This window comes from Macrobrachium nipponense, chromosome 18 (assembly GCF_015104395.2).
Source record: "Macrobrachium nipponense isolate FS-2020 chromosome 18, ASM1510439v2, whole genome shotgun sequence".
NCBI lineage: Eukaryota > Metazoa > Arthropoda > Malacostraca > Decapoda > Palaemonidae > Macrobrachium > Macrobrachium nipponense.
In genome coordinates this window covers 82570514-82596302 of record NC_087211.1, presented here as the reverse complement: position 1 = coordinate 82596302, position 25789 = coordinate 82570514, and the positions used below count along the sequence as shown (strand labels likewise).

General features: G+C 36.6%; 2 protein-coding genes across 10 annotated transcripts in view; both read right to left on the bottom strand.

The window, feature by feature from the left end:
* Positions 1–177: 177 nt before the first annotated feature.
* On the bottom strand, positions 178–9122 carry LOC135197285 (uncharacterized). 2 transcript variants are annotated; one of them, XM_064224414.1, is made up of 4 exons: positions 8426–9122; positions 3118–3171; positions 1491–1780; positions 178–1101 (listed from the first exon to the last, which is right to left on the bottom strand). In XM_064224414.1, the coding sequence occupies exons 1-4, from the start codon at positions 8438–8440 to the stop codon at positions 324–326; spliced, it is 1137 nt and encodes a 378-aa protein (XP_064080484.1). In that variant the 5' UTR covers positions 8441–9122; the 3' UTR covers positions 178–323. The 2 variants fall into 2 exon arrangements, with proteins under 2 accessions (XP_064080484.1, XP_064080486.1); XM_064224416.1 differs by lacking the exon at positions 8426–9122 and adding an exon at positions 5326–5403.
* A 420-nt stretch (positions 9123–9542) lies between these two features.
* The window catches only part of LOC135197277 (uncharacterized), a 98298-nt gene continuing 82051 nt past the window's right edge, over positions 9543–25789 (bottom strand). For all 8 annotated transcript variants that reach the window (XM_064224398.1, XM_064224400.1, XM_064224399.1 and 5 more), the window contains 10 exons: positions 21274–21384; positions 20836–20926; positions 20165–20268; positions 19107–19188; positions 18349–18519; positions 14125–14309; positions 13375–13485; positions 12643–12879; positions 11267–11405; positions 9543–10205 (listed from right to left, as the gene is read on the bottom strand). In XM_064224398.1, the coding sequence (XP_064080468.1) occupies positions 9759–10205; positions 11267–11405; positions 12643–12879; positions 13375–13485; positions 14125–14309; positions 18349–18519; positions 19107–19188; positions 20165–20268; positions 20836–20926; positions 21274–21384 (1678 nt within the window). In that variant the 3' untranslated portion in view covers positions 9543–9758. The remainder of the gene's footprint in view (positions 10206–11266; positions 11406–12642; positions 12880–13374; positions 13486–14124; positions 14310–18348; positions 18520–19106; positions 19189–20164; positions 20269–20835; positions 20927–21273; positions 21385–25789) is intronic.

Genomic DNA, 25789 nt, shown 5'->3' with positions numbered 1-25789 from the left:
TAAATATCACTATTCTAAATTGGTAAAATCTCAAACCAATTGAATTATTTTTTGCACTTGCAATGTACCAAACCAAACATACCAAGAGTACTATTGCTCCTCCATCCAGAATGACAAATGCCCTTGAGTGAGTAAGGATCTGCATCAGTTCCATTAAGGTAAAGACAACACTACTGAAAAAGTTAATTAGTTTATTTACATGTGTACAAGATTTAAGATCTTAACTTTCAGCTTCTTAAAAAATTTACACAGTACCTTTGGTAAGGACCTCACAAGGATTCTGAAAGCCACTACATCTTTCTTGTAGGGATTAAGGATAAATTCTAATTACTGGGAAGACCATAGCCTGGATGTATAGTTTCAGTCACCAAAATTGGATCTGGCATGTGTGTGCTCTCTGTCATTTCAGAGCTCTCAGTTATTACAGCACTGGTAATAGGATCTGTGATCTCGCTGGAAAGTTGGCTCGTTTCTGTAGAGACTAACGTCGTAGTGTCTGTGTTAGATTGGCAAGTTGTCACTAATACTTGAACAGTTGAAGTGACCACCACTGTTGGTGAACCATCGTTCCCATACACAGGAGTAGGCTTTGGGAAGCCAGGAAAGGCAAAGTATGGATGGGTTACCTGAAAATTGGGCATTCCCCACTGAAAAGGGTTTTTGTTACCCTGGAAAAAGCTTCCTCCTGAACCCTGCTGAAATGGTTGTCTCAGGTTTTGAAAGAAGCCAGGCCCAGAGCCCTGATTAAATTTGTTGAAGGCCCCTTGGAAGAAATTGGCACCAACGCCCGGTTGATAAGGGTTCGCATAAACCTGGGTATAAGTAGTACCTTCTGCATCCTGTGCAGTTTGACTTGCAGAAACCTGTGGATTCGGAGTTTCGGTCGTCGTATTTGGCTTCCTTCTAAACAAATAATTGATTCCACTCCCAATGGTTTCTTTGGTTGCTCTGAATGTTTTGAAGCAGCATGCACTTAATCTCTGCAAACATGTGGTGCTGCAAGGTACCATATCTGATGAATGGCCATCAATCGTGGAAAGACTCCTGCAGATGCCCTTGCACTTCACATACTTCTTTAAGCACTTCTTGCACAAGAAAAACCTGAAAAAAGTTTTTGTTTTGACTAAAATTTAATCAGTCTTAAGAGTAGAAATGAAAAGTCCATAATGCACCATTCCAACACATGAGAAAAAGATCAAAATACCAATGCATAATTTACGAGAACCCTCGTCACAAAACACACACTAATAGTCTCAAATTTAAAACTCAAGACTTTCTTGACAAACTCTAGTCTATCAACATGTGCCACTTGAAGTAACCTAAGTTTATAAAGCAAGAAAAATTATCAATAAATGTGATACACTATAGTAATAAGGTCAATAAATTTAACTAGCACAACCTTTAAATTGCCAAAAAACTTTTAAAGCTTCTTGTGGCCATGAAATAAATTTAATACAAAAAATACATCCACTTGCAATACCTCTACTTACCGTCCCTCAGCACCCTCTTCATTTAGAGGCGAATCCATGAGAATATCGGCCATTTCAGCCACCATAAAACTCTGGTAATAATCTGCAGTCACACCCTGATCATCACCCACTTCTAAAGCATCCCAAGAGGAGTCAGAGCCTCCTCCATCTTCAACGTTAGCATGGTGATCATTATCGGGCAGAGCATTCCAGCCATCATCCACAGACACTGTAGCTTCGTCGTCGTCATCTAGCGTTTCCTTCCCCATGGAGTAACCATGTCCCCCCTCTGCCGCATTCATTTTTACAGACTAGAAGTAAATATTTTCACAAGGTAATCCTATGGATTTAATATGCAGTACCTTTCATGCAAGCTTTTTCACACGAGACATCCCTCATACCTCAAATGATTACTGCACACTTGAAAATATCAGTGCAGCACACTTCCAGAATAAGGAACAAGGAAGAGCTTACAGGTAAGCTATGAACAGAACTACTACCAAACATCAATACTAAATTCAACTTAAGGTACTCATATTAGTCAAGTCAAAGTTAGCTTTTTGATACAGTACTGTATACCATTTCTAACTTCACAGTTTGCTTTTTGAATAGCAGTTTCACATTCCTGATCCAGAATTTAATTGAATAATTGATTTTGTACATTCCTATCATCATCATTGCTCCACTAAATTACACCAATCCTCTCTCAGTTATACTACTCAAGATTGTTCACAATTATATTTTCGTACTGCCAAACCATGTCAAAACAGGAGTATTTTTCATACTGCCATACTGTTAAAAAAAAAAAAAATAGTTATGATCCAATCATGCAAGGGTTTAATTGAAAGTTAATCTGTCTTACTCAAGCTTGCAACTAGCTATTTTGGTAGATTATTACCACCCCAGTTCATTATTTCTTTCTTTGCAGAAGTAATATGCTTTAATATACTACGGTACTTTGTGACACTTTTTAAATGGCAAGGCAGAAATTACTGTTATTAAAGCAGATTGCTAGAGTTATCAGACTTTCTGAAAATGGCAAGGGAGAAATTAGTGTCAAAACAGGTACTAAAGGTATATAATATAAGATTTTCTCAACAAAACCAAATTTATATTCAAAATATTTAGTTTAACTGCCTTGATTAAAGGCTTTACAATTCTTTTTGAAACCTACAACAATTAGTCCGATCTCTGTAACCCAGTCTATCTAAATTAGTCTGATCTCTGTAACCCAATCTAGGTAGAAATGCAAGACACACTAAGACACTACTCTTTTACAAGCACATTGTGTGTATGTAGGTCTTTGAACACAATACAGTGAACAGATTTGTAGCTTCACAGTTCCCAACAATGAGTTCTGCATTAGGTTCAGACTGTCACTCATGCTAATACTAGGGTCATATTCCGTTCACAAAAAGCCCTGTGCGCCGTTCCTTCAGGCCCTAATATGACAAGTCAATGGGTTAAGTTTATACAATCCAGGAATCTCTCAATAGTGTAAGAGTAAAACTTCTTCAGGCATCAATACTGTAGTTGCAAGTTAATCTCAACCATAAGGTATAATTCAGAGATCAGTAATACCCAAAACCATTTCAAAAAGGTAAAGCCTTTGAAGATGTGAGCCTCTGCATTCCACTACAATACTTACAGATTCATCATCCATGCTTGGTTTAGCTGTGGCCATGCCTAAAACTAGTATAACCTGCAATAAGAAATTTCCAATATTAAAAAAACACTTTGCAAAAGCCTGATAGTCTCCCTACAAGAATGTCTTAATTCTGGGTATCTAGTGCAACAATATTCTAAATATGTGTGTACTACCTAAAATGTAGCACCCTACTTACCAAAAACATTGTATAAATACTAACTGCTAACTGAAGTTTAATAAATACCACAGGGGCCAAGATGACGCCATTTGGATTCAGGGAACCTTTAGTCAACACACAACGATTCAAGATAACTTCCATAAAAATAGGAAGCCATGAAGTTTACTTACCATGATGTTATTAAGCATGTCTCATTTGAATACATGCATCCAACTATTTTTTCAAGACCTTAAATTCAAGTTCTGTAGCCTTGTCACCTAAAATACTGGCATTTCTTTACATCTTATGTACACTATCCTACGTAGTGACAAAAAGCCTACTTGAAAGATTTTTGCCACTAAATGTTGAGTTAAGAATTTCTATTATTAGCAGTTAATTTTTTAACTAACTTTCATAAATTAGAATTCTTCCTAATGCTGAAAATGTCTGAAGAAAACTAAAAGTACTTTTACTGTCAGAGAATTTTCCAGTGATGAAGGATGGCTAAAAATGAAGAATACCTTTAAATGTGTACCACACTTAGAACTGCAAACTGAAAAAGCCTTATTAGCTAAATCTGAAGACATTCTGCATTTAAACACATTGAAAATTCATGGAGATACAGGTCTTTTACAAGGAACCTAAGCAATATTAAATTGTTGGTATTTATCAAAATCTGAACACCTCACTTTGTAAGTCAAATTTTTATAATATACAATCACTTTACAATTTGTACAGTTACCCCTAATATCAGTAAAACCCCTGAATTTGGCATTGATGGATCTCCTGCGAAAGCTTTTCTGCTCTAAGCGAGATTTCACTGTTGTACATACGGTACACAGAAAATCAAGGATGGTTCCAAGCTCATCCATAGCAGTAAATTCTTCCAAAATTACTTTTGAGATTTAGTCATTATCTACAGTATTTACACACTTGACAACTTACATTTTAATCCATTTCAGTAAAGCAAAACAAAACTTTCATTGCATACTAGTAAATCAAACTCTCTTTTTGGCAGGTCAATAAATTGGAGAAAATTTTATCTCAAGGGTCACAGCCCTTTATTACCAACACATCTGGTTCCTCGAGACATTCTGTACACTCAACTTAAGTTGAAAACTATGCTGTAGTTTTAGATTTAGCTGGCCTTATGCCAGCATGGGCTCTTGCTCCTAAAGCAGCCCATTAAGTTGATAACCCTAAGAGATTAGTTAGGACCGGCCATCCAAGACAATGAGAACCTTCCAAAAACAGTGGCACTGAATTATTTTGCAAAACTGCTTACTGCACAGTACACCTAATCCTAAGGGTCCTGGCATCCATCACTGACTCATCCATAAGTGTTCACTCCAACTTCACTGCAGAATGCAGCCCAGAAGGCCATCAATAAGGTCAAGTTTAGTGGGTAATGGACTGAACTGTGGTCTTTTTATTACAATAACTTTAAAATCTTTGGGTGAATAAGCTGAGCAGAGGCAAGAAAGTCAAGCTCAACTATTAGAAGTCACTCCAGCATCCCAGGAAATAAAACATTTGCTAAGCACACTAACACTTTGGTATAACTGCCAGCCTATCAGACTAGCATGCACAAATCCCATGAAAATTACCTAAATGGAAAGATATTATAAATTTTCACATGCTCAGTTACGGAGGATTTTAGCTGCATCAAACTGTTACCCAAAGTAATTAACACTTGTTCAATTACATGAAACAGAGGCATATACTATCTACTTAAAAAAAACTGTAGCTGGACTAAAATGTATTCCTTAGCTTACCCCGACAGGACCCCCAAATACAATATATCCAGTGATGCCAGGCTTTTCACCAGTTTTCAATGCATTTGAGCAACTACATATACTTTTGTGTACAAGCAGTCCCCGGGTTACGACAGGGGCTCCGTTCTTGAGACGTGGTAAGCCGAAAATAGTCTTAAGCCGGAACATAGTAAAAACTCCTAAGAAAACCTTACTTTTAATGCTTTGGGTGCATTCAAAACTATGTAAACTGCATTCTTATTGCATTTTTCATAAAAAAAAAAAAAAAAAACTAACTTTTATTTTGCCATATCAGCGTTTATAGGCGTCTTAACTCTGGAGCATGCGTCGTAACCCTGGAACGTGTCGTAACCCTGGAAATAATTTCTGATTAATATAATTGAAAAGCGTCTTAAGCCAAGACAGTCATAACCCGGGGACTGCCTATTAATACAACCAACATAGACCAGTTAAAAATTATTCATATTAAATACATTTAAAAGGTTTTAATAGGAAATTTTTGCCCTACAACTGTATAAGCAGCTCCGACTTGTGTAGACACTAAAAATATGCCCCCCCTTTATAGATCGGAAACGTCCAGTCTCAAAGTGAAAAAATAATAAGTGCCAAGACAAGTGTGGATTTTGTAATGGCGTATTACTACTGTCTGATTAAAAGTGAATCTGAATATGGAATTTACAACTTAGCTCTTCATAGGTGTCCGATCAATGCAGGGCAGTGTGCCACTGCATACGTTCAGACATGAACCACAAATATGGCAAACTAGTTGCTGTTTTTAGACTTGCCACACTTAACAGCTGTCAAATGCTTTGGTTTATGGGACCGACTGATTAGGTCTATTAGAACTTGCAAAGCCTGGGATTTTGGGTGGGGGAATACTAAAACACTAATAGAACCAGCTTAAAACTGAAACAGAGGCCAAACTTATCAAACCTAGGAGGCTGCATATCCTATGCTTCAACTCTTTACCTTAGCAAGGCCTCTAGATCTTTATCAAACTACATCTTTACCTAGCCTAGGCCCCTAGATCTTTATCAATCTCCAGTGTTAAAATGATCTACAGACTTAAATACTCATTTTAGTCATTTGGGATAATTTAGCAGTCCAAGTATATCAAAACATTGTGATGATAATGCACATTCTGATAAAATGATACCGATAATGCACCCAAGTACAACACCACACCACCTTTAGCCAAATGATGACTGTACTCTCGATGAGCAACTCAAAATGGCAAAAGGGACAAAGGAGTAAAAGTCCTTTCAAAAACTAATTGGGGACTACCTATCAAGCATTTGCAGCAAGTATCTCGCATTTATCTATTTAAGTAGCACATTCAATTTTTACTACCTTGTAGGTTAGAAGTAAATCAAAGCCATGCCTTATTAACTTGCTACCACATCACCAAACTTACTGTAATTTAGGACGCCTTGGGTGAATATTAGATGGGGGCAGGGGGTGTCATATGGGAACCCTAACCTAGCCACATCCTAAATCTGTAGTTAATGAAAGTCCAAATTCAACCAAAAATATATAGCACTAATGGAGTCACATTCTCTGCATCCTATGCAACAAGACTTCTTGCACTGGAAAATTACAAAAATTGGTCAAATACCCTTGCTAATGATGAAAATTTTAACCATAAACTTCAGTAAAATGGATATAGACCTTGAATTACCAGCTATATAGGTTCCAGTCAAATTTTAAAACTGGAATGGAATGCTAAAGACATCTCCAGTTAACTTTTTATGCCAAAGCAACTTAGGACAGCCTTCCATAATAAAAGTCCATTAAAATCTCACAGCAAGAGTGGGCAACTAAAAATCAAGACAACTATGTTTAAACCATACTGAACTTTCTTTGATGTACCTTGCCTAAATTTCAGACCAAAGCATAATACTAAAAGTTCTTAAATAAAAATTAGTCATTTAAATAGCCTAAAGATAAAAGCTTCCTATTATCTCACTAACCTTTACCTTTAGAACTGCCCTTTGGAAATACTTCCTATTGCCTAGCCATATAACTACAGGCCAGTACATTATATATCCTTCTATCAAGAAATATATTCACCATTACCATAGGAAGGTGCCAAACATTGTGTTAAGGGCCTCTCTTGATAGTTATTCCACCATTTAATTCTTCACTGTGTTTTCACCGCCACATAAGGAAAACGACAGAGTGGACTAGCTGCGGCCACCTGAACCGTGTTCGGACCCACCTTCAGCAATAGTACTTTAACACATCCTGACACTGGAGATGGGCACCAGTCAAGTCAAAAGTCGTGGAAACACCTCAAGACACGAGACTCATGACTGGTGCCCATCTCCGGTGTCAGTGTTAAAGTACTTTTCTGAAGGTGGGTCTGAACACAGTTAAGGTGGCTGCAGCTAGTCCACTTGGTTGTTTACCCTATCTGGAGGTGAAAACACAAAGAATTGAATGGTGGAATAACTATCAAGAGAGGCCCTTAACACAATGTTTGACACCTTCCTATGGTAAAGGTGAATATATTTCTTGATAAAAGGATATAAAGTACTGGCCTGTAGTTATATGGCTAGGCAATAGAAAGTATTTCCGAAGGACAATTCTAAAGGTAAAGGTTTGGGAGATAATAGGAATCTTTTATCTTTATATTAAGGACTATTATTTTATGGACTTTATGTTTTTGGTCTGAAATTTAGGCAAGGTACACACAAAAACAAAAATCAGTATGGTTTCAACATAGTTGTCTAGATTTTTAGTTGCCCACTCTTACCATGGTATGTGCTGTGAGATTTTAATGGACTGTTATGGAAGGCTGTAAGTCGCTTTGGCATAAAATGAGAACTATAGATGTGTTTAGCATCTCCATTTTAAAATTTGACTGGAACCTATATAACTTGTAATTCAGGGTCGATATCTAGTTTATTGTAATTTAAGGTTAAAATTTTCATTATTATTCTAACCAGCTCCCTTCCTCAGCTAAGAGGCCAGTCTCTTTTACCCCATTCTTCCTTTACCATGTCTAACCTCTAGCGCAAGTTCTGGCTACCATGCTTTGGATGTTTATGCCCCAACGTGTACATGAAATGAGACCATGGCGTAATTCGTGTCTGGCCAAAACGTACCCCTTGACAGACACCATGAAACTTGGGAGTGCCACATACTATGACATTTATGATAAAAAGTAAACAAGGTATTTTTCAAGTGTTTAAAAATGGGTAGAATCATACTCAAACAGAAGTAGCTCTATAATGACATATGGTAGTATCAGCACATGTAACCTAGGTAGTCAAATTCTGGTTACTGTACAACAATCCAAGGACCGGACCACATGATCCAAGAATTTTACAATTATATACTATAAAATAACAAGCACACAACTTAGAAAACTCACCATAAAACAATTCATTTTCACGATCTTAACAAGGAGTACACTTAAAACAATAAAACTAGAAATCTTGAGATCGAAAACAGGGTTGCATAGCCTTCGACTGAATAAAGCTCATTCTTGACAGTCGAGAAAAAACTTTCTTCCAAGGATCCTCAAGTATCAAGGAGCAGAAGTGTCATCTAGTGACAAACTGAAGCACTATAGTTTTCCCTCTTAATTTTTTCGAGTATGTTGTATATATATATATTTTTTTTTATTTTGAATATTGGTGAATGTCAGTTGTTACCGTAATTCGCTAAATGTCTTCGTGGGTGACGAATTTCACCGTAACAATAACGAAAATTTAATAATTTGCAATGACATCAAATAACCAACCTAGAAGTCCATTAGACCTCTTTGCAAGATAATATATACATACATGTCAATAATGCTCAATACACAATTTATCCAGATTAAAAAAGGTTTCAGTTGTATACCGCTGTCATGTATTATGATGTATACTGCAAAGCAGACCAATGCATGAAGTAAATACACAAGAATATACTGCAATTTTTTTAGTCTTACATAGTTTGTTTGTTTGTATGGTGTTTTTACGTTACAAGGAACCAGTGGTTATTCAGCAACGGGACCAACGGCCTACGTGACTTCCGAACCACGTCGATCGAGAGTGAACTTCTATCACCAGAAATACACATAGTATGTAATACCAGAAGACAGGATTGTCCCCGTGTTTTATATATATATATGCTTAAAAAATCACAGTAGAAGCACGTGACTTCATAAATAAAGCGAATACCACGGGAAATGATAGACAGGAATCCAAGCGCTTTCGTCTTTATTCAGACATCGTCAAGGAGCTCCTTGAACGATGTCTGAATAAAGACGAAGCGCTTGGATTCCTGTCTATCATTTCCCGTGGTATTCGCTTATATATATATATATAGATATATATATATATATATATATATATATATATATATATATATATATTTCTGCAGTATTACTTATGAAATGCGTTTTTTCTATTAAATATTTATGTAAATTTCAGCAAAAATAATACTCCTTATTTATTTTGGGAACTGAAACATAAATCAAAATGACAGAAATAAAAATAGCAGTGGGCAGTCTTTATATATTTATATTATTATTAGATAGAATATTTTTACAATATAATGACTATGATATGAATCAAAAGCATCACAAGGTACAGACGCACACAGACACACACATACACACCACACTATAATGTATGCACACGTGAACACTATGAAAAAAAATGTACATCTCCAGTCTCTTTCTTTTGGCAAATTTTCACTAAATAGATGACTAAAGGAGACTATCTACTGTATAGATACGTAACAAACGGGTAATAAACTATAGATACAGTCAAGATCACAGAATGCAATAATAAGACGCTGTAAAAGCTAAGGGTTCCTCCTCCGCTCGTCTCATTATCGGAGTCCTCGCCCTCGACGCCGGAGCCCCCCGGGGACGCATCCCCCCCTTCGCCGTTGGCTTCTACAGCAGACTCCTCCCCCCCTCTCCCCTCCTCTTCCTCCTCCTCGGGTTCTATGACGCTCGCCGTCTCTATGTAGTTGTTCACGCATTCCTCCAGGAGCTTCAGCGGTCCTGCGCAGTGCAGGACGACGCTGTGGAAGGCCTTGATGTTGAACAGCTTCCCCAGGACGTTCTCCGCCTTCTGACGCAGCTGCTTGATCTTGATCTCGCCTATTTTGTAGGAGCAGGCTTGCCCCGGCCATGTTATGTAGCGGTTCACTTGGATCTGTTGGCAGAAAATGGAATCCTTTTGTAATTTATTTCTCTAATCATTTATCGTGCTATTACCACTTGGATCTGTTGGCAAAGAATGAAACCTTTTGTAATTTATCACTTAATTTATCCTACTATTACCACCTGGATCTGTTGGCAGATAATTTATTTCTCTATTTCATCGTACTATTACCACTTAAACCTGTTGGCAGAAAATGGAATACTTTCGTGATTTATGTAATCTATTGTACTGATAGGTTGTGGGTATTAAAAAAAAAAAAAATTCAATGAAAAAAGGTACTACAATCACAAGCCAACCTGTGCACTGCAAACCGGGTTACACAGTTCCGAGCTCTTGTCAATAAATAATACTAAATCTTTATAAACAGCACTGAATTAAATTATTTTTTTACTACGGCCAAAAAAATAAATAAATAAATAAATAAAATGCTTTAAAAATCACAAAGTTCGGAGCATTGACCGTTAACATTATTATCCTTCTAACTGACATTCAAATACCATGGATAAGTGTTTATAAGATTTGCTGTAAATAAGCGTAAATAAACAATAAATAATGATAATTATGTGATTGTGGTAACGAACGAGAGGTTTACAGAAATAGCCATGACTATTGTGCGTTTAATTTAGTAGCTAAAGTACTATGGTACTAGTGTACGTCTCTTCGTACTGTTAGTAATATATTGCGTTTAATTTAACAGCAATGGTACTATAGTACCATGCCTCTCTATTTTACAAGAATTTATTAGTGCTATAATTTAGCAGCAATAGTGCTATAGCACTATGTTACACTATTTTACAAGAATTTATTAGTACGTTTTAATGCTTTTAATTTAGCAGCAATAATACTATAGTACCATACTTCTCTATTTTACAAGAATTTATTAGTACTACGATGCCGATGCGCTTAATTTAGCAGCGATAGTACTATAGTACTATATTTCCCTAATTTTACCTGAATTTATTACTACTATATCGCGCAATCATAACAGTACTATAGTGCATTTAATTTAAAAGCGCCTTAACTAAATCCATATCTAGGGTCACGTGACTCACATTGATAGCTTCCTCCGTCATGGCTGTATTTTCCAGGAGGTATTCCATGGCCTGAGCTCTGGACCACCCAAGGGCGTGGATTCCAGTGTCCACGACCAGTCTGCTCGCCCGCAGGAGTTCGAAGGAGTGGCGCCCAAGTCTGTGGGTGGGAAGGGAGGGAAGAGGGCGTGGGAATTATAACTGGTTCACTTAAGGTAGATTCTTGGATGAGCCCTATGCCTACAAGACGTTAGTTTGGCGGCCTCTGATTGGCTGGGAGTTGCCTACCTCCCGGTACCAGCCAATCAGCGGCCGCCAGACAAACGTCTCGTATAAGCATAGGGGTCATTCAGAATCTACCTTGAGTGAACCAGTTGTAGTACATATGACGGTTGGGGTTCTATAGTGAATGTTTTTTTTTTTTTTTTGGGGGGGGGGGGTTGGAGGTTACGAACCTTGAGATTTTTTTTTTTTTTTTTAAGAAGGCCTTTTAAAAGACGAAACCCCAGTAATGTATCTTTTTTTTTTTTTAAACAAGTCTTTTAAAGTACAAGACCTCCAAAATATCATTAATATCTTTTTAAATGGTTGTATTTTAAGAGACAAAACGTCAAACATCACATTTTTTTTCTTTTTCAACAGAGAACTCATGAAATATTCAAACTCTTAAATCTCACTCATTTCTTGAAATAAAGATGTTCCAGTTTTTTTTTTTATGAAAAAAATCTGAAAGAAGTAGTTTTAGCTTGTTTACTGAAAACAAGCAATTTGTTTCTTTATTTATTTGCAGAGAAAAACTAAGCCAAATGAGTGGTTTACTCGCTTGCAAAGTTTCAAGCAATACTTATGGCAAAGGCTGAAATACAACTGTGTATAATAACTATACAGTCTTACAAAGGTGTATATGAGCATAGACTAACCAAAATCGAATATATAGACCAAATCAGCACATAAATCAATATTTTTACGGTGAACAACAAAAAAGAATTTTAAAACACGTGTCCTGCTAGGAGGTCACTATAATAGATTCACATCAACCGTGCATCTGATGTCTAGGCCAGTCCCTCACGACGCTCCTGATTGGCTGTTGATAAGCCAATCACAGGGCTGGAAACTCTCCCCAGTCTCTCTTGAAAGTTCACTTAGGCAGGCTGTATCTTCCACCTCTCCTGAGGGATACTTTTGAAAGACGCATCCCTCAGGAGAGGTGGAAAATACATCCTACCCATGTGAATTCTCGAGAGAGACTGAGTTTCCATCCCTGCGATTGGCTTATCAACAGCCAATCAGGAGCGTCGTAAGGGACTGGCCTAGACATCAAATGCACGGTTGATACGAATCGACTATAGTACAACCCTAGCAACCCTCGAAGATAATAACTAAAACCTCTCCCTAACCTCTGATAAGGATCGTCGTACAACCCCAATTCCTGCCCCAGATACTCGGAGTAGAGCCCCCAGCCCTCCAGGAACGCCGTGTGGAGGGGGAACTTGGCCGGGATGTCCTCCTTTCGGGAGAAATCGACGTATTTCCTGAAGTCCGGCGTCGAAGGGTTCATTCTCATGTAGGAGGAGTGCAGGTGGTGGCCCGGGATGGTCTCGTGCAGCGAGAGAGCCGTCACTTCGTACTTCTTGCTGCAAGAAGAAGAAGGAGAGGGAAAAATGGCTATCAAATGAACGTTTATAGAATAAATAAAAAAAGTAGTTTAAGACGAAGATCTAGGTTTAGTGGAAGACTTGAAATGTAAATAGGGAAAATGGCTATCAAACGAACGTTTATAGAATAAAAAAAAGGTAGTTTAAGACGAAAATCTAGGTTTAGTGGAAGACTAGAAGTGTAAAGAGGGAGAATTAACGTTACTTCGTACTTCTTGCTGCAAGAGGAGGCAAAAATGGCTGTCAAATGAACGTTTATAGAATTAAAAATGAAGTTTAATACGAAAATCTAGGTTTAGAGCTTTAATTTATCACTAGTTTACTTTCAAAGACATTTATTTTTCCTTTTTTTAAATGTTACACACAAGAACTTAATCCGGATTCACGACGAAGCGATGTTAATTCGATCTGGTGTGTATAATGCAGTTAATATCTTCTGTAGTATATGAAAAGGACAAAAAGAGTCGAACTTACTGCTGATCGTATATGTAGGTATTTAAGTAGAAGGTTCCAGGACGCGTGCCGTCCATCGAAGGATCGCTGTAGGATGCGTAGATGGCGTTGGGGTTATCCTTCCCCTCAACCCTGTAATATGAGAAACAATACTAGAATCAGAATCCGTTCATCTAAAAAAAAGAAAGAAAAATTCTTAAACAGTCTTACATTTTTATTTTTAAATGAATTATTTCGTGTAAGAATACAAAATTAATATACAACTGCAGCATCAATTTCGTTTCATGCAAGTAATGGAAATAATGAAATTATTAAAGGTGAAACATAGGCCTACTCCTCAAGGTGATTATTCAAGATCAAAGATGAAACAGGCCTACTCTTCAAGGTGATTAGTCATTATTAAAGATGAATCAAAGGCCTATTCTTCAAGGTGATTATTCATTATTGAAAATGAAACATAGGCCTACTCTTCAAGGTGATTATTCATTATTAAAGATGAATCATAGGCCTATTCTTCAAGGTGATTATTCATTATTGAAGATGAATCATGGGCCTATTCTTCGAGGTGATTATTCATTACTGAAGATGTATCATACGCCTATTCTTTAAGTTGATTATTTATTATTGAAGATGAATCATAGGCCTATTCTTCAAGGTGATTATCCAAGATCAAAGATGAAACATAGACCCAATCTTCAAGGTGATTAATCAGGCTCATGAAACATAGGTCTATTCTCCAAAGTGGGGGCTGCTAAGCTAATAAATACTCACGTGACATTGACGTCGGGTATCTCGGCGAAGAGCGTGTGGATGACGGGGTAGATTTTGGTATAAACGGCCGTTCTGTAAGTCTCCAAAAGCTCCTCTTTGCTGTTGAAGTTCTGACTCGGGTCGCTCTTGGCAATTCTGCTGATTTCTCCCAAACTCTTGCCTTCCAGTCCTAGGTCTACTGCAGTCTGGTGATAATAATAATAATAATAATAATAATAATTAATAATAATAATAATAATAATAATAATTAATAAACCACATTCTTATGATCCTGGAATTTCAAGTCAGTGGGCCTTTGTGTGTGGTGGGCTTGTTCCATTATGAATAGGGTTCACCTTCTGAATAATAATAATAATAATAATAATAATAATAATAATAATAATAATAATAATAATAAAAATAATAATAACCGCATTCTTATGAAGCTGGAATTTCAGGTCAGTGGCCCTTTGTGTGCCTGGCCTTGTCCCAAATAATAATAATAATAATAATAATAATAATTCAACCCAATTGTAGGGGAAGACGGTCAGGTACTTGGAGGTCGTCATCCAGCAACTGATCACCACAACGACAGTAATCAACAGCCTGAGATTGGAGCTACAGAAGCAAACCAAAGGAAGAAATGGATAAGAGAAGAAAATAAGGAAATATGGAGATGCTACATCAGAAGCAACCCGACGGATGAGAGGATATAGAAGAAGATTGGTCAACATCTGGAATGAGAGGAATAACAACCCCCCAAACAGAGCAGAGGCTGGCAGACCAAGTAAGGAACATAAAGAAAAAGAACTGGCTCTCCCCAACAGAAAGAGAAGAACTGGAAAGGAAATGTTCACACGACAACGAATTACACGAAGACGAACAGAGAGACGATGCCACAGAAGACGACAGGGAGGATGAGGTATCAAACAACGACACACGAAGAAACACCGACGAAGTAACAGAGAGGACGGAATGGGTAGAAAAGATTAGACAATGGATGGAGCCAGATACAAGAGAACAAAAATCCCCTCCATGAAAGCCTACAACAACAAGAAATTAAGGGAGAAAACAAGTGAGGTCAATGAAATAATGGCCTAATACACACCACCAGTATCACAGAAACAAATAACTTGACATATGCAGGAGCAAGATTAGTAGCAGAACTGATGGGGATTCGAACACCAACACCACCGTCACAACCAACCCAACAGAAACCAAAACAGCAACCTCCTTGGAAAAGGCGCCTGGAAAAGCAAATCATGGTGATGAGATCTGACTTGAGTAAACTGAAAGAGATGGCAGAAAAAAAGGCTTAAAGAAGCAACGAAAACAAGGGAGGAAAAACTCAAACGAGAAAATACAAAGTACAAGAGAGGGGACTAAACAACACAATAGAAGATGTAAAAACAGAGGCTTAAGGCCAAAGCACACAAGATCCAACGGTACATGAACAGGAATAAGGGATACCAACAGAACAAACTATTCGGAACCAACCAGAAAAGACTATACAGCCAACTAAGAGGGAAGACAACCACCCAGAAATTCCTGAAGCCGAACAAAGTAAGAGACTCTGGGAAAAACATATGGAGCAATCCGGTATCACACAACAAACATGCAACATGGCTCCAGGAAGTCAAGGAAGAAGAAACAGGGAGAATAAAACAAAGATTCACAGACATCACGACAACACAGTCAGACACCAACTAAAGAAAATGCCAAACTGGAAAGCCCCAGCCCCAGTCCCGATGAAGTCCATGGATACTGGCTCAAAAACTTCAAGGCCCTACACCCACGAATAGCAGAACAACTCCAGCATTGTATCTCAAATCACCAAGCACCCAATGGATGACCACAGGAAGGAACATCCTTAGTACAAAAAGACAAGAGTAAGGGAAATATAGCCAGTAACTACAGGCCTATCACCTGCCTACCAATAATGTGGAAGTTTCTAACAGGTATCATCAGTGAAAGGCTATACAACTACCTAGAGGAGACAAACACCATCCCCCACCAACAGAAAGGCTGCAGAAGGAAGTGTAGGGGCACAAAAGACCAGCTCCTGATAGACAAAATGGTAATGAAGAACAGTAGGAGAAGGAAAACCCAACCTAAGCATGGCATGGATAGACTATAAGAAAGCCTTCGACATGATACCACACACATGGCTAATAGAATGCCTGAAAAAATATATGGGGCAGAGGAAAATACCATCAGCTTCCTCAAAAATACAATGCGCAACTGGAATACAATACTTACAAGCTCTGGAATAAGACTAGCAGAGGTTAATATCAGGAGAGGGATCTCCAGGGCGACTCACTGTACCCCACTACTCTTCGTAGTAGCCATGATTCCCATGACAAAAGTACGACAGAAGATGGATGCCGGGTACCAACTCCAGAAAAGAGGCAACAAAATCAACCATCTGATGTTCATGGACGACATCAAGCTGTATGGTAAAGAGCATCAAGGAAATAGATACCCTAATCCAGACTGTAAGGATTGTATCGGGGACATCAGGATGGAGTTTGGAATAGAAAAAATGCGCCTTAGTCAACATACAAAAAGGCAAAAGTAACGAGAACTGAAGGGATAAAGCTACCAGATGGGAGCAACATCAAACACATAGATGAGACAGGATACAAATACCTGGGAATAATGGAAGGAGGAGATATAAAAACACCAAGAGATGAAGGACACGATCAGGAAAGAAATAATATGCAGAGACTGAAGGCGATACTCAAGTCAAAACTCAACGCCGGAAATATGATAAAAGCCATAAACACATGGGCAGTGCCAGTAATCAGATACAGCGCAGGAATAGTGGAATGGACGAAGGCAGAACTCCGCAGCATAGATCAGAAAAACCAGGAAACAAATGACAATACACAAAGCACTACACCCAAGAGCAAATACGGACAGACTATACATAACACGAAAGGAAGGAGGGAGAGGACTACTAAGTATAGAGGACTGTGTCACATCGAAAACAGAGCACTGGGGCAATATCTGAAAACCAGTGAAGACGAGTGGCTAAAGATGCATGGGTGGAAAGAAGGACTAATAAAAGTAGACGAAGACCCAGAAATATACAGAGACGGAGAAAGACAGAAAGAACAGAGGACTGGCACAACAAACCAATGCACGGACAATACATGAGACAGACTAAAGAACTAGCCAGCGGATGACAATTGGCAATGGCTACAGAGGGAGAGCTAAAGAAGGAAACTGAAGGAATGATAACAGCGGCACAAGATCAGGCCCTAAGAACCAGATATGTTCAAAGTATGATAGACGGAAATAACATCTCTACCCATATGTAGGAAGTTGCAATCGAAAAAATGAAACCATAAACACTAGCAAGTGAAATGCCGGCACTTGCACAGAACCAGTACAAAAAGAGGCATGATTCAGTGGCAAAAGCCCTCCACTGGAGCCTGTGCAAGAAACATCAGCTACCTTGCAGTAATAAGTGGTACGAGCACCAACCTGAAGGAGTGATAGAAAACGATCAGGCAAAGATCCTCTGGGACTATGGTATCAGAACGGATAGGGTGATACGTGCAAACAGACCAGACGTGACGTTGATTGACAAAGTCAAGAAGAAAGTATCACTCATTGATGTTGCAATACCATGGGACACCAAGAGTGAAGAGAAAGAGAGGGAAAAAATGGATAAGTATCAAGATCTGAAAATAGAAATAAGAAGGATATGGGATATGCCAGTGGAAAACGTACCCATAATCATAGGAGCACTAGGCACGATCCCAAGATCCCTGAAAAGGAATCTGGAAAAACTAGAGGCTGAAGTAGCTTCGGGCCTCATGCAGAAGAGTGTGATCCTAGAAACGGCACACATAGGAAGAAAAGTGATGGACTCCTAAGGAGGCAGGATGCAACCCGGAACCCCACACTATAAATACCACCCAGTCGAATTGGAGGACTGTGATAGAGCAAAAAAAAAAAAAAAAAAAAAAAAAAAAATAATAATAATAATAATGCTGAGGGGGCCTGGTTGCAACTAAAGAGGGACTGTAAAGACATTATTATTATTATTATTATTATTATTATTATTATTATTATTATTATTATGAACAAGCCCACCACACACAAGACCCACTCACTCGAGTCCCAAGAACCTTCCCAAAGAATATGACGATGGCGTCCTTCAGAGAGAAATAACAATTAAAAAAAAAAAACTTAATGAATAAATTCATAAATATAGATGTTAATGTATCGACCCACCTTGGCGACCTCTTCGGTTATTCTGGCCACCTCGGTGACGCCCAAATTGTGGATTTCTTGGGGCGTGAGTTGGGTGGAGGTGTGGAATTTCAGACAGGCCTGGTAGAACTCCCCTCCGCCCTCCAAAGACGAGACTCCTATTTCGTTCCTCGTGCCTGCGAGGTACTCCTCCTGAGGGTGAAACGGAAATTCAAGGAATGAATGAGAGGAATTCAGTGTGGTTGCTTTCGTTGAGGAATGCAGTTCTCGGAATCTTAGGCCTATGTTTATACAGTTTGTGTACGCGTTCAAGGCTCCTTTATACAGTTTATGTGCTGTTCATAGTTGCATGCATGCAGTAGGTATTGGTCTATTGACACCATGGGAAGGAAACTTGCTTGTACAGAATCCCTGATATAGTGGTTTTTAACCCTTTTCAGCGTCCGTAACTCTTGATATCCAGTAAAATTACAATACAAGCTTTCTAATGGTAAGTATACAGTACCATTGCACTGCATATCATGTCTCGTAACCCAAGGTTTAAGGTTCCGTGCCCAACATGTATGCCCCACGCTGAGAACCACTGCCCTAACGAGAGTATGAAAGCCTGCGTCTATAGAATTAAAATCTGTAGACCTATAGTACTTCCGGCTCATTCATATAGGGTGTATACTGTACGTATGCCTAGACCTATAAGACTACTGGCTCATTCATATAGGTTACGTGCGTGTTCAAGGGCGTACTGTACGCATGTCATACGTATCGGTGTCTTTGCTTACCTGTATGAAATCCCTTATTTTTTTGAACCAAGGCAGAAGGTCCTGTTGAATTCTTTTTTCCGCTTGCTCTCTTAGCGCTGATCTGTTGGTAGAGAGAAAAAAAGAGCAACATTCAATATATATTTAATAGACAAACCGAGAACCACAAATCTATAGATGATACTTAACCTTTTTTTAACTATAACTTTTTAAAGAGACTATAACATTTTTAAGGCACTATCATTTTTAAGACTATAACTTTTTTTTCGAAGGCACTGTAACTTTTTTTTAAGACACTATAACTTTTACTTTTCTTGAGATATATTAAACTGAGGCGAATAAATGCTAGTAACTTTAGCGTAGGTCTAATTGCATTTCGTCTCCTAATTGCAAAGACAGCTTTGAGAATCATTACTACTTTTTAACTCAGTTCCTTGTTTTAGAGAATCACTGTTACTTTTTTACCTCTCTTCCCTGTCTTATAGAATCATTGTTACTTTTTTTACCTCTGTTCCTTGTTATAGAGAATCATTACTTTTTTTTACCTCTGTTCCTTATTTTAGAGAATCATTGTTACTTTTTTTTACCTCTGTTCCTTATTTTAGAGAATCATTGTTACTTTTTTCACCTCTTTTCCTTATTTCAGAGAATCATTGTTACTTTTTTTACCTCTGTTCCTTATTTTAGAGAATCATTGTTACTTTTTTTTACCTCTGTTCCTTGATTTAAAGAATCATTGTTACTTTTTACCTCTGTTCCTTGTTTTAGAGAATCATTGTTACCTTTTTTACCTCGTTCCCTGTCTTACAGAAACATTGTTACTTTTTTTACCTCTGTTCCTTATTTACGAGAATCATTGTTACTTTTTTTTACCTCTGTTCCTTGATTTAAAAAGAATCATTGTTATTTTTTTACCTCTGTTCCTTGTTTTAAAGAATCATTGTTACTTTTTTACCTCTGTTCCTTGTTATAGAGAATCACTGTTACTTTTTTACCTCTGTTCCCTGTCTTACAGAATCATTGTTACTTTTTTTTTACCTCTGTTCCTTGTTTTAAAGAATCATTGTTACTTTTTTTACCTCTGTTCCGTGGAGATCGTGGACGGAGTGTGAACGAATGGCCTGTAGAAGACAGAATCCTCCACAGGACCTCCAAGGTCGTCAAGCTGTTGGATCACACCCACCTGCGACAGAGAGAGAGAGAGAGAGAGAGAGAGAGAGAGAGAGAGAGAGAGAGAGAGAGAGAGAGAGAGAGAGAGAGATAAATGTTAAAAACTTTTCCCACAATCTTTCATTATTTCTATTTATTCATTCGTTTGCGTTCAAGAATGCTGAAGACAAATGCATCTTATGCAAAGGAAACTTCGATTGGCCTTCTTAGTTAGACCTAGTGACGAGTTGGTAGCTATTTTTATAAACTAATCATTAAAAATAAACCATTCCAATACTTTAAACGACAATTGAATTAATTTTCCCGTTACCAAGAGCTAATATGAAGCATTACATTTAATCAATTATAAACAAAAACGTTGGGATTATGCAGCAATAAAATTTGGATATTATAGGCCTAGGTCATTTTATTGATATTATAGGCCTAATAGGTCATTTCAAACGACCACATATGACTGAAAGTTCCATCACGAGGCCATATGTGACTATCCTTCTTCCATATACATATATAGGCCTAAGCTGCTCCTTTTTATAAAAGCTAAAATTCAATATACGGATAGCGCCCTTTTCCTGTGACTTACCATAGACCAGTTGGAAGGCATGAGTCCACTCTCCAGGTTCTCTTTCATTAAGTCGAGGATTTCTTGGGCCTGTCTGGGGAACTCGCCGTATCTGGAGAAAAAAATAAGGGGGAAGCGGATTTTTAATAGTATATACATTGACTGACACAGTTTCCTACCAGGCGTCAGCCGGTAGCGGACATAGCTGCTGTTTGAATTTAGTTTTAAAAGACTTCTCACGAGAGGAGGTACTATGCATTGTGTATTTAATGGAAATATGTTATATATTAATATATTTACAGGTAAAAATAAATATATACTATAGTTATAGACAAGACTTAACAACATTGCTTTCACTATAGTACTACGTAATGGTATACGGTTTGGATTGGTTTCTCTCTCTCTCTCTCTCTCTCTCTCTCTCTCTCTCTCTCTCTCTCTCTCTCTCACTAGTCTTACCTAGAAAGCAACTTCTGGTAATCGTTGTAAGATTCCAGAACCATCTCTTTTTCGACCATTTGCTTGAATCTAAGCTGTGGACCTCCTAAGAAGGTTATGGGCGTGAAATACCTAGAAAAAAGAAGAAGAATAAAGTTATATATATATATATATATATATATATATATATATATATATATATATATTGATCCGTGAACTTACGCAAGGCATCAATTCAAATTCAAATGGAGATTGTTAAACACACCTAGACCTATAAGAATGAGGTTGTGGTAACAATACAATAAAAAGATGGAATAAACTAATAATTAATGAATATATAAAATTCTAACGACAGTAATAAAATCATAAAAAGTCAAAATAGAAAAAATATTACAGATAAGGAAGACAAAAGTAATTTCACAGATATATTTGAAAAGTGAATAATATAACCTGCCAAGAAAAATATTAAAAATATAAAATAGTCATTACTTGAGGTTACTTAAGTTTATCGATATAATAAAAAAAACATATATTAAAGTAGTTCTCACCTTAATATATATATTATATATATATATATATATATATATATATATATATATATATTATGGTCCTCACTTCAAGTAATTAGAATTATCGATATAAGAGCCAAATAAAAATTGTAAAAATTAATCAAGGTCCTTAAAAAATATGCGTACATAAAATAGTTCTTACGTTAAGTAGTTAAAATCATCGATTTAAGAGCTATATATATATATATATATATATATAATATATATATATATATATATATATATATAGCAATTGAAACACCAGCAGGGAAGCGCCATCTACATATCAGAAAGGACACCAAGGCCAAAACCCGGAACAGCATTTTGTACAACTTTATTGGGACTGTTTCGAGTAGTACTATCACTCGTTATCAACCTACAAAATTAAAATAAATGACATTGTAGTTCTTGCAATCAAATTTACAATAATAAAATGATATGTATATAAAAATTATAAAAAGAAGAATACGTTAAAAGATAGCTCATACTTAAAAAAAAAAAAATTTATAATTAAAAAAAAATTGCTAAATGAAACAATTGAGTGGATAAAATAAAATGAAGCAGAATGCAAATTTTAAGTCACAAAAAACGGGATGGTACAAAAGAACCAGTTAATATACTAAGTCGATATACAAACCAGCAGGATGCAGACTAAAAACACAAAAGTGAGGTAACAGCTACATTTTCTAGCCAAGGTAAGGCTTTATCTTAACAGAATATAAAACTTCTAGAATGTCGAGGTCTGTAGCAAACTGGGCCAGAGGTTAAAATAGAAAAATCATCGATATGTAAAGGGTGACCAGACTCCTCGCTGTGTTCCCATAATTGCACTATAACTTATGGTCTTGTAAGATAATTGCCTGTACGAAATGACCTACCAAGGTGCTCAAACCATCTCATCCAAGCTGATCTGGTAGTTTTTCCGACGTAAGTGGCATCACAACCACTGCACTGCCATTTATAGATCAGATTGGAGCGAAGGCTTGTTGGTATAGGGTCTTTCTTTAATTTTAAAGAAATTTCCTAATTTATTTTGTAAAGTAAAATATATTTTGATATCTAGCTGAGGGTAACCAATGGACAAAATAGAAATTAATTGCTTTTTTAGATCGTAACTATGAGTTCCAGTAAAAGTTAAAGGTAAATAAATAACAGGTTTCTTTACGTTAGCAGTAGTTTAGGTTGTTTGTTTACATACAATTTTGAAAGTTGTTTACCACTATATGTATTTATCGTAATTCAACGGATAGCATTGTTTTTAAGAGTGACCTTAGAAATTCCAATTCTTCGTGTAAATTCAAATAGCTAGAACAAATTTTATATGCTCTCGTAACTAGCGTAAATATTAAATTCATCTTATATTTCAAAGGTGTAGCTGATTGAAATTTTAGACATAAGACCTGTTAAAGTAGGCTTTCTAAAGACTGAAGTGTGAAATTTATTATTAAGATTTTTAACTTGAATATCTAGAAAAGCAAGTGTATGATTATCTTCGACTTCAGATGTAATTCTATATTATATGCTTACTATTAAGGTACTCTAAAAAACGAGGAATCTGGTCACGACTCTTAAAAATTAAGAAAGTATCATCAACATACCTCCTGTACAATAAGGGCTTAAAATCTAAAGGGCAATCGTCTAACCATTTATTCTCCATAAAAACACATAAAAGCATTAGCCAGAGATGGTCCTATACTGGATCCCATACTTACAACCATCAATTTGCTTATATAACAAACTGTTAAACAAAAAATAACATTCTTTGGTAGCTAGGATTAAAAGTTCCTTTAACTGAGACCTGTTGAACCCGTTGACAGTATCATTATTATTTTTAAACAGCTCGTTAGGACAGATGTCAATCGTCTCATCCAGTGGAATTTGAGTGAAAAGAGACTTCACATCAATGATGCCATAACACAATTATCAAAATTAACAGTTTCTTAGGCAGTTGATAAAATGAAAGGAGTCATTCAAGGTATACTCATTTGTAGTTAACGGCGCAAGGATGGGAACAAGAAACTTTGCGGTATATAGTTGGCAGTTCCAATAGCTGATAGAATAGGTCTCAATCGGTGGGCAGTGGACCTTGAAACCACTTGGGGAGCCATACAGACGTCCTGGTCTAGACCCGGACGCTTGAAGGCCATGAAAAAACCTCTTTAGAGAAACAGCCAGATAATTGTGTTATGGCATCATTTGATGTGAAGTCTCTTTTCACTCAAATTCCACTGGATGAGACGATTGACATCTGTCTAAACGAGCTGTTTAAAAATAATAATGATACTGTCAACGGGTTCAACAGGTCTCAGTTAAAGGAACTTTTAATCCTAGCTACCAAAGAATGTTATTTTTTGTTTAACAGTTTGTTATATAAGCAAATTGATGGTGTAAGTATGGGATCCAGTATAGGACCATCTCTGGCTAATGCTTTTATGTGTTTTATGGAGAAGAATGGTTAGACGATTGCCCTTTAGATTTTAAGCCCTTATTGTACAGGAGGTATGTTGATGATACTTTCTTAATTTTTAAGAGTCGTGACCAGATTCCTCGTTTTTTTAGAGTACCTTAATAGTAAGCATATAATATAGAATTTACATCCTGAAGTCGAAGATAATCATACTTGCTTTTCTAGATATTCAAGTTAAAAATCTTAATAATAAATTTCACACTTCAGTCTTTAGAAAGCCTACTTTCACAGGTCTTATGTCTAAATTTCAATCAGCTACACCTTTGAAATATAAGATGAATTTAATATTTACGCTAGTTACGAGAGCATATAAAATTTGTTCTTAGAGCTATTTGAATTTACACGAGAATTGGAATTTCTAAGGTCACTCTTAAAAAACAATGGCTATCCGTTTAATTACGTAAATACATATATTGGTAAACAACTTTCAAATTGTATGTAAACAAACAACCCGAAACTACTGCTAACGTAAAGAAACCTGTTATTTATTTACCTTTAACTTTTACTGGAACTCATAGTTACGATCTAAAAAAGCAAATTAATTTCTATTTTGTCCATTGGTTACCTCAGCTAGATATCAAAAATATATTTTTACTTTACAAAATAAATAGAGATTTTTCTTTAGAAAATTAAAGACCCTATAACCACAAGCCTTCGCTCCAATCTGATCTATAAAATGGCAGTGCAGTGGTTGTGATGCCACCTTACGTCGGAAAAAACTAGCAGATCAGCTTGGATGAGATGGTTTGAGCACCTTGGTAGGTCATTTCGTACAGCAATTATCTTACAAGACCTAGTTATAGTGCAATTAGGGAAACAACAGCGAGAGTCTGGTCACCCTTTACATATCGATGGAATTTTTCTATTTAAACCTCGATGATTTTTCTATTTTTAACCTCTGCCCCTTTTTGCTACAGACCTCGACATTCTAGAAGTTTTATTCTGTTAAGATAAAGCCTTCCTTGGCTAGAAATGTAGCTGTTACCTACTTTTTGTGTTTTTAGGTCTGCATCCTGCTGGTTTGTATATCGACTTGTATATTTAACTGTTTCTTTTGTACCATCCGTTTTTTTTTTGGGTGACTTTTTTTTTTTAAATTTGCATTCTGCTTCATTTTTATTTTATCCACTCAATTGTTTCATTTAGCAGGAATTTTTTAATTAATAATTTTTTTTTTAAGTATTAGCTACTCTTTAACGTACTCTTATAATTTTTTTTTTATACATATCATTTTATTATTGTAAATTTGATTGCAAGAACTACAATGTCATTTATTTTAATTTTGTAGGTTGATAACGAGTGATAGTACTACTCGAAACATGTCCCAATAAAGTTGTACAAAATGCTGTTCCGGTTTTGGCCTTGGTGTCCTTACTGATATGATATATATATATATATATATATATATATATATATATATATTATATATATATATATATATAATTATATATATATATATGTGTGTGTGTGTGTGTGTGTGTGGTGTGTGTGTGTATTGTCAATGTTTCAAGTATTTAAAATT

Excerpts from the sequence above, each read along its gene's own strand:
- LOC135197285 (XM_064224414.1), bottom strand. Across the intron at positions 1,781-3,117 it reads CAAGCATGGATGATGAATCT|TCTGTAAAAATGAATGCGGC; the intron begins GTAAGTATTGTA and ends ATTTACTTCTAG. Across the intron at positions 1,102-1,490 it reads GAAGAGGGTGCTGAGGGACG|GTTTTTCTTGTGCAAGAAGT; the intron begins GTAAGTAGAGGT and ends AACTTTTTTCAG.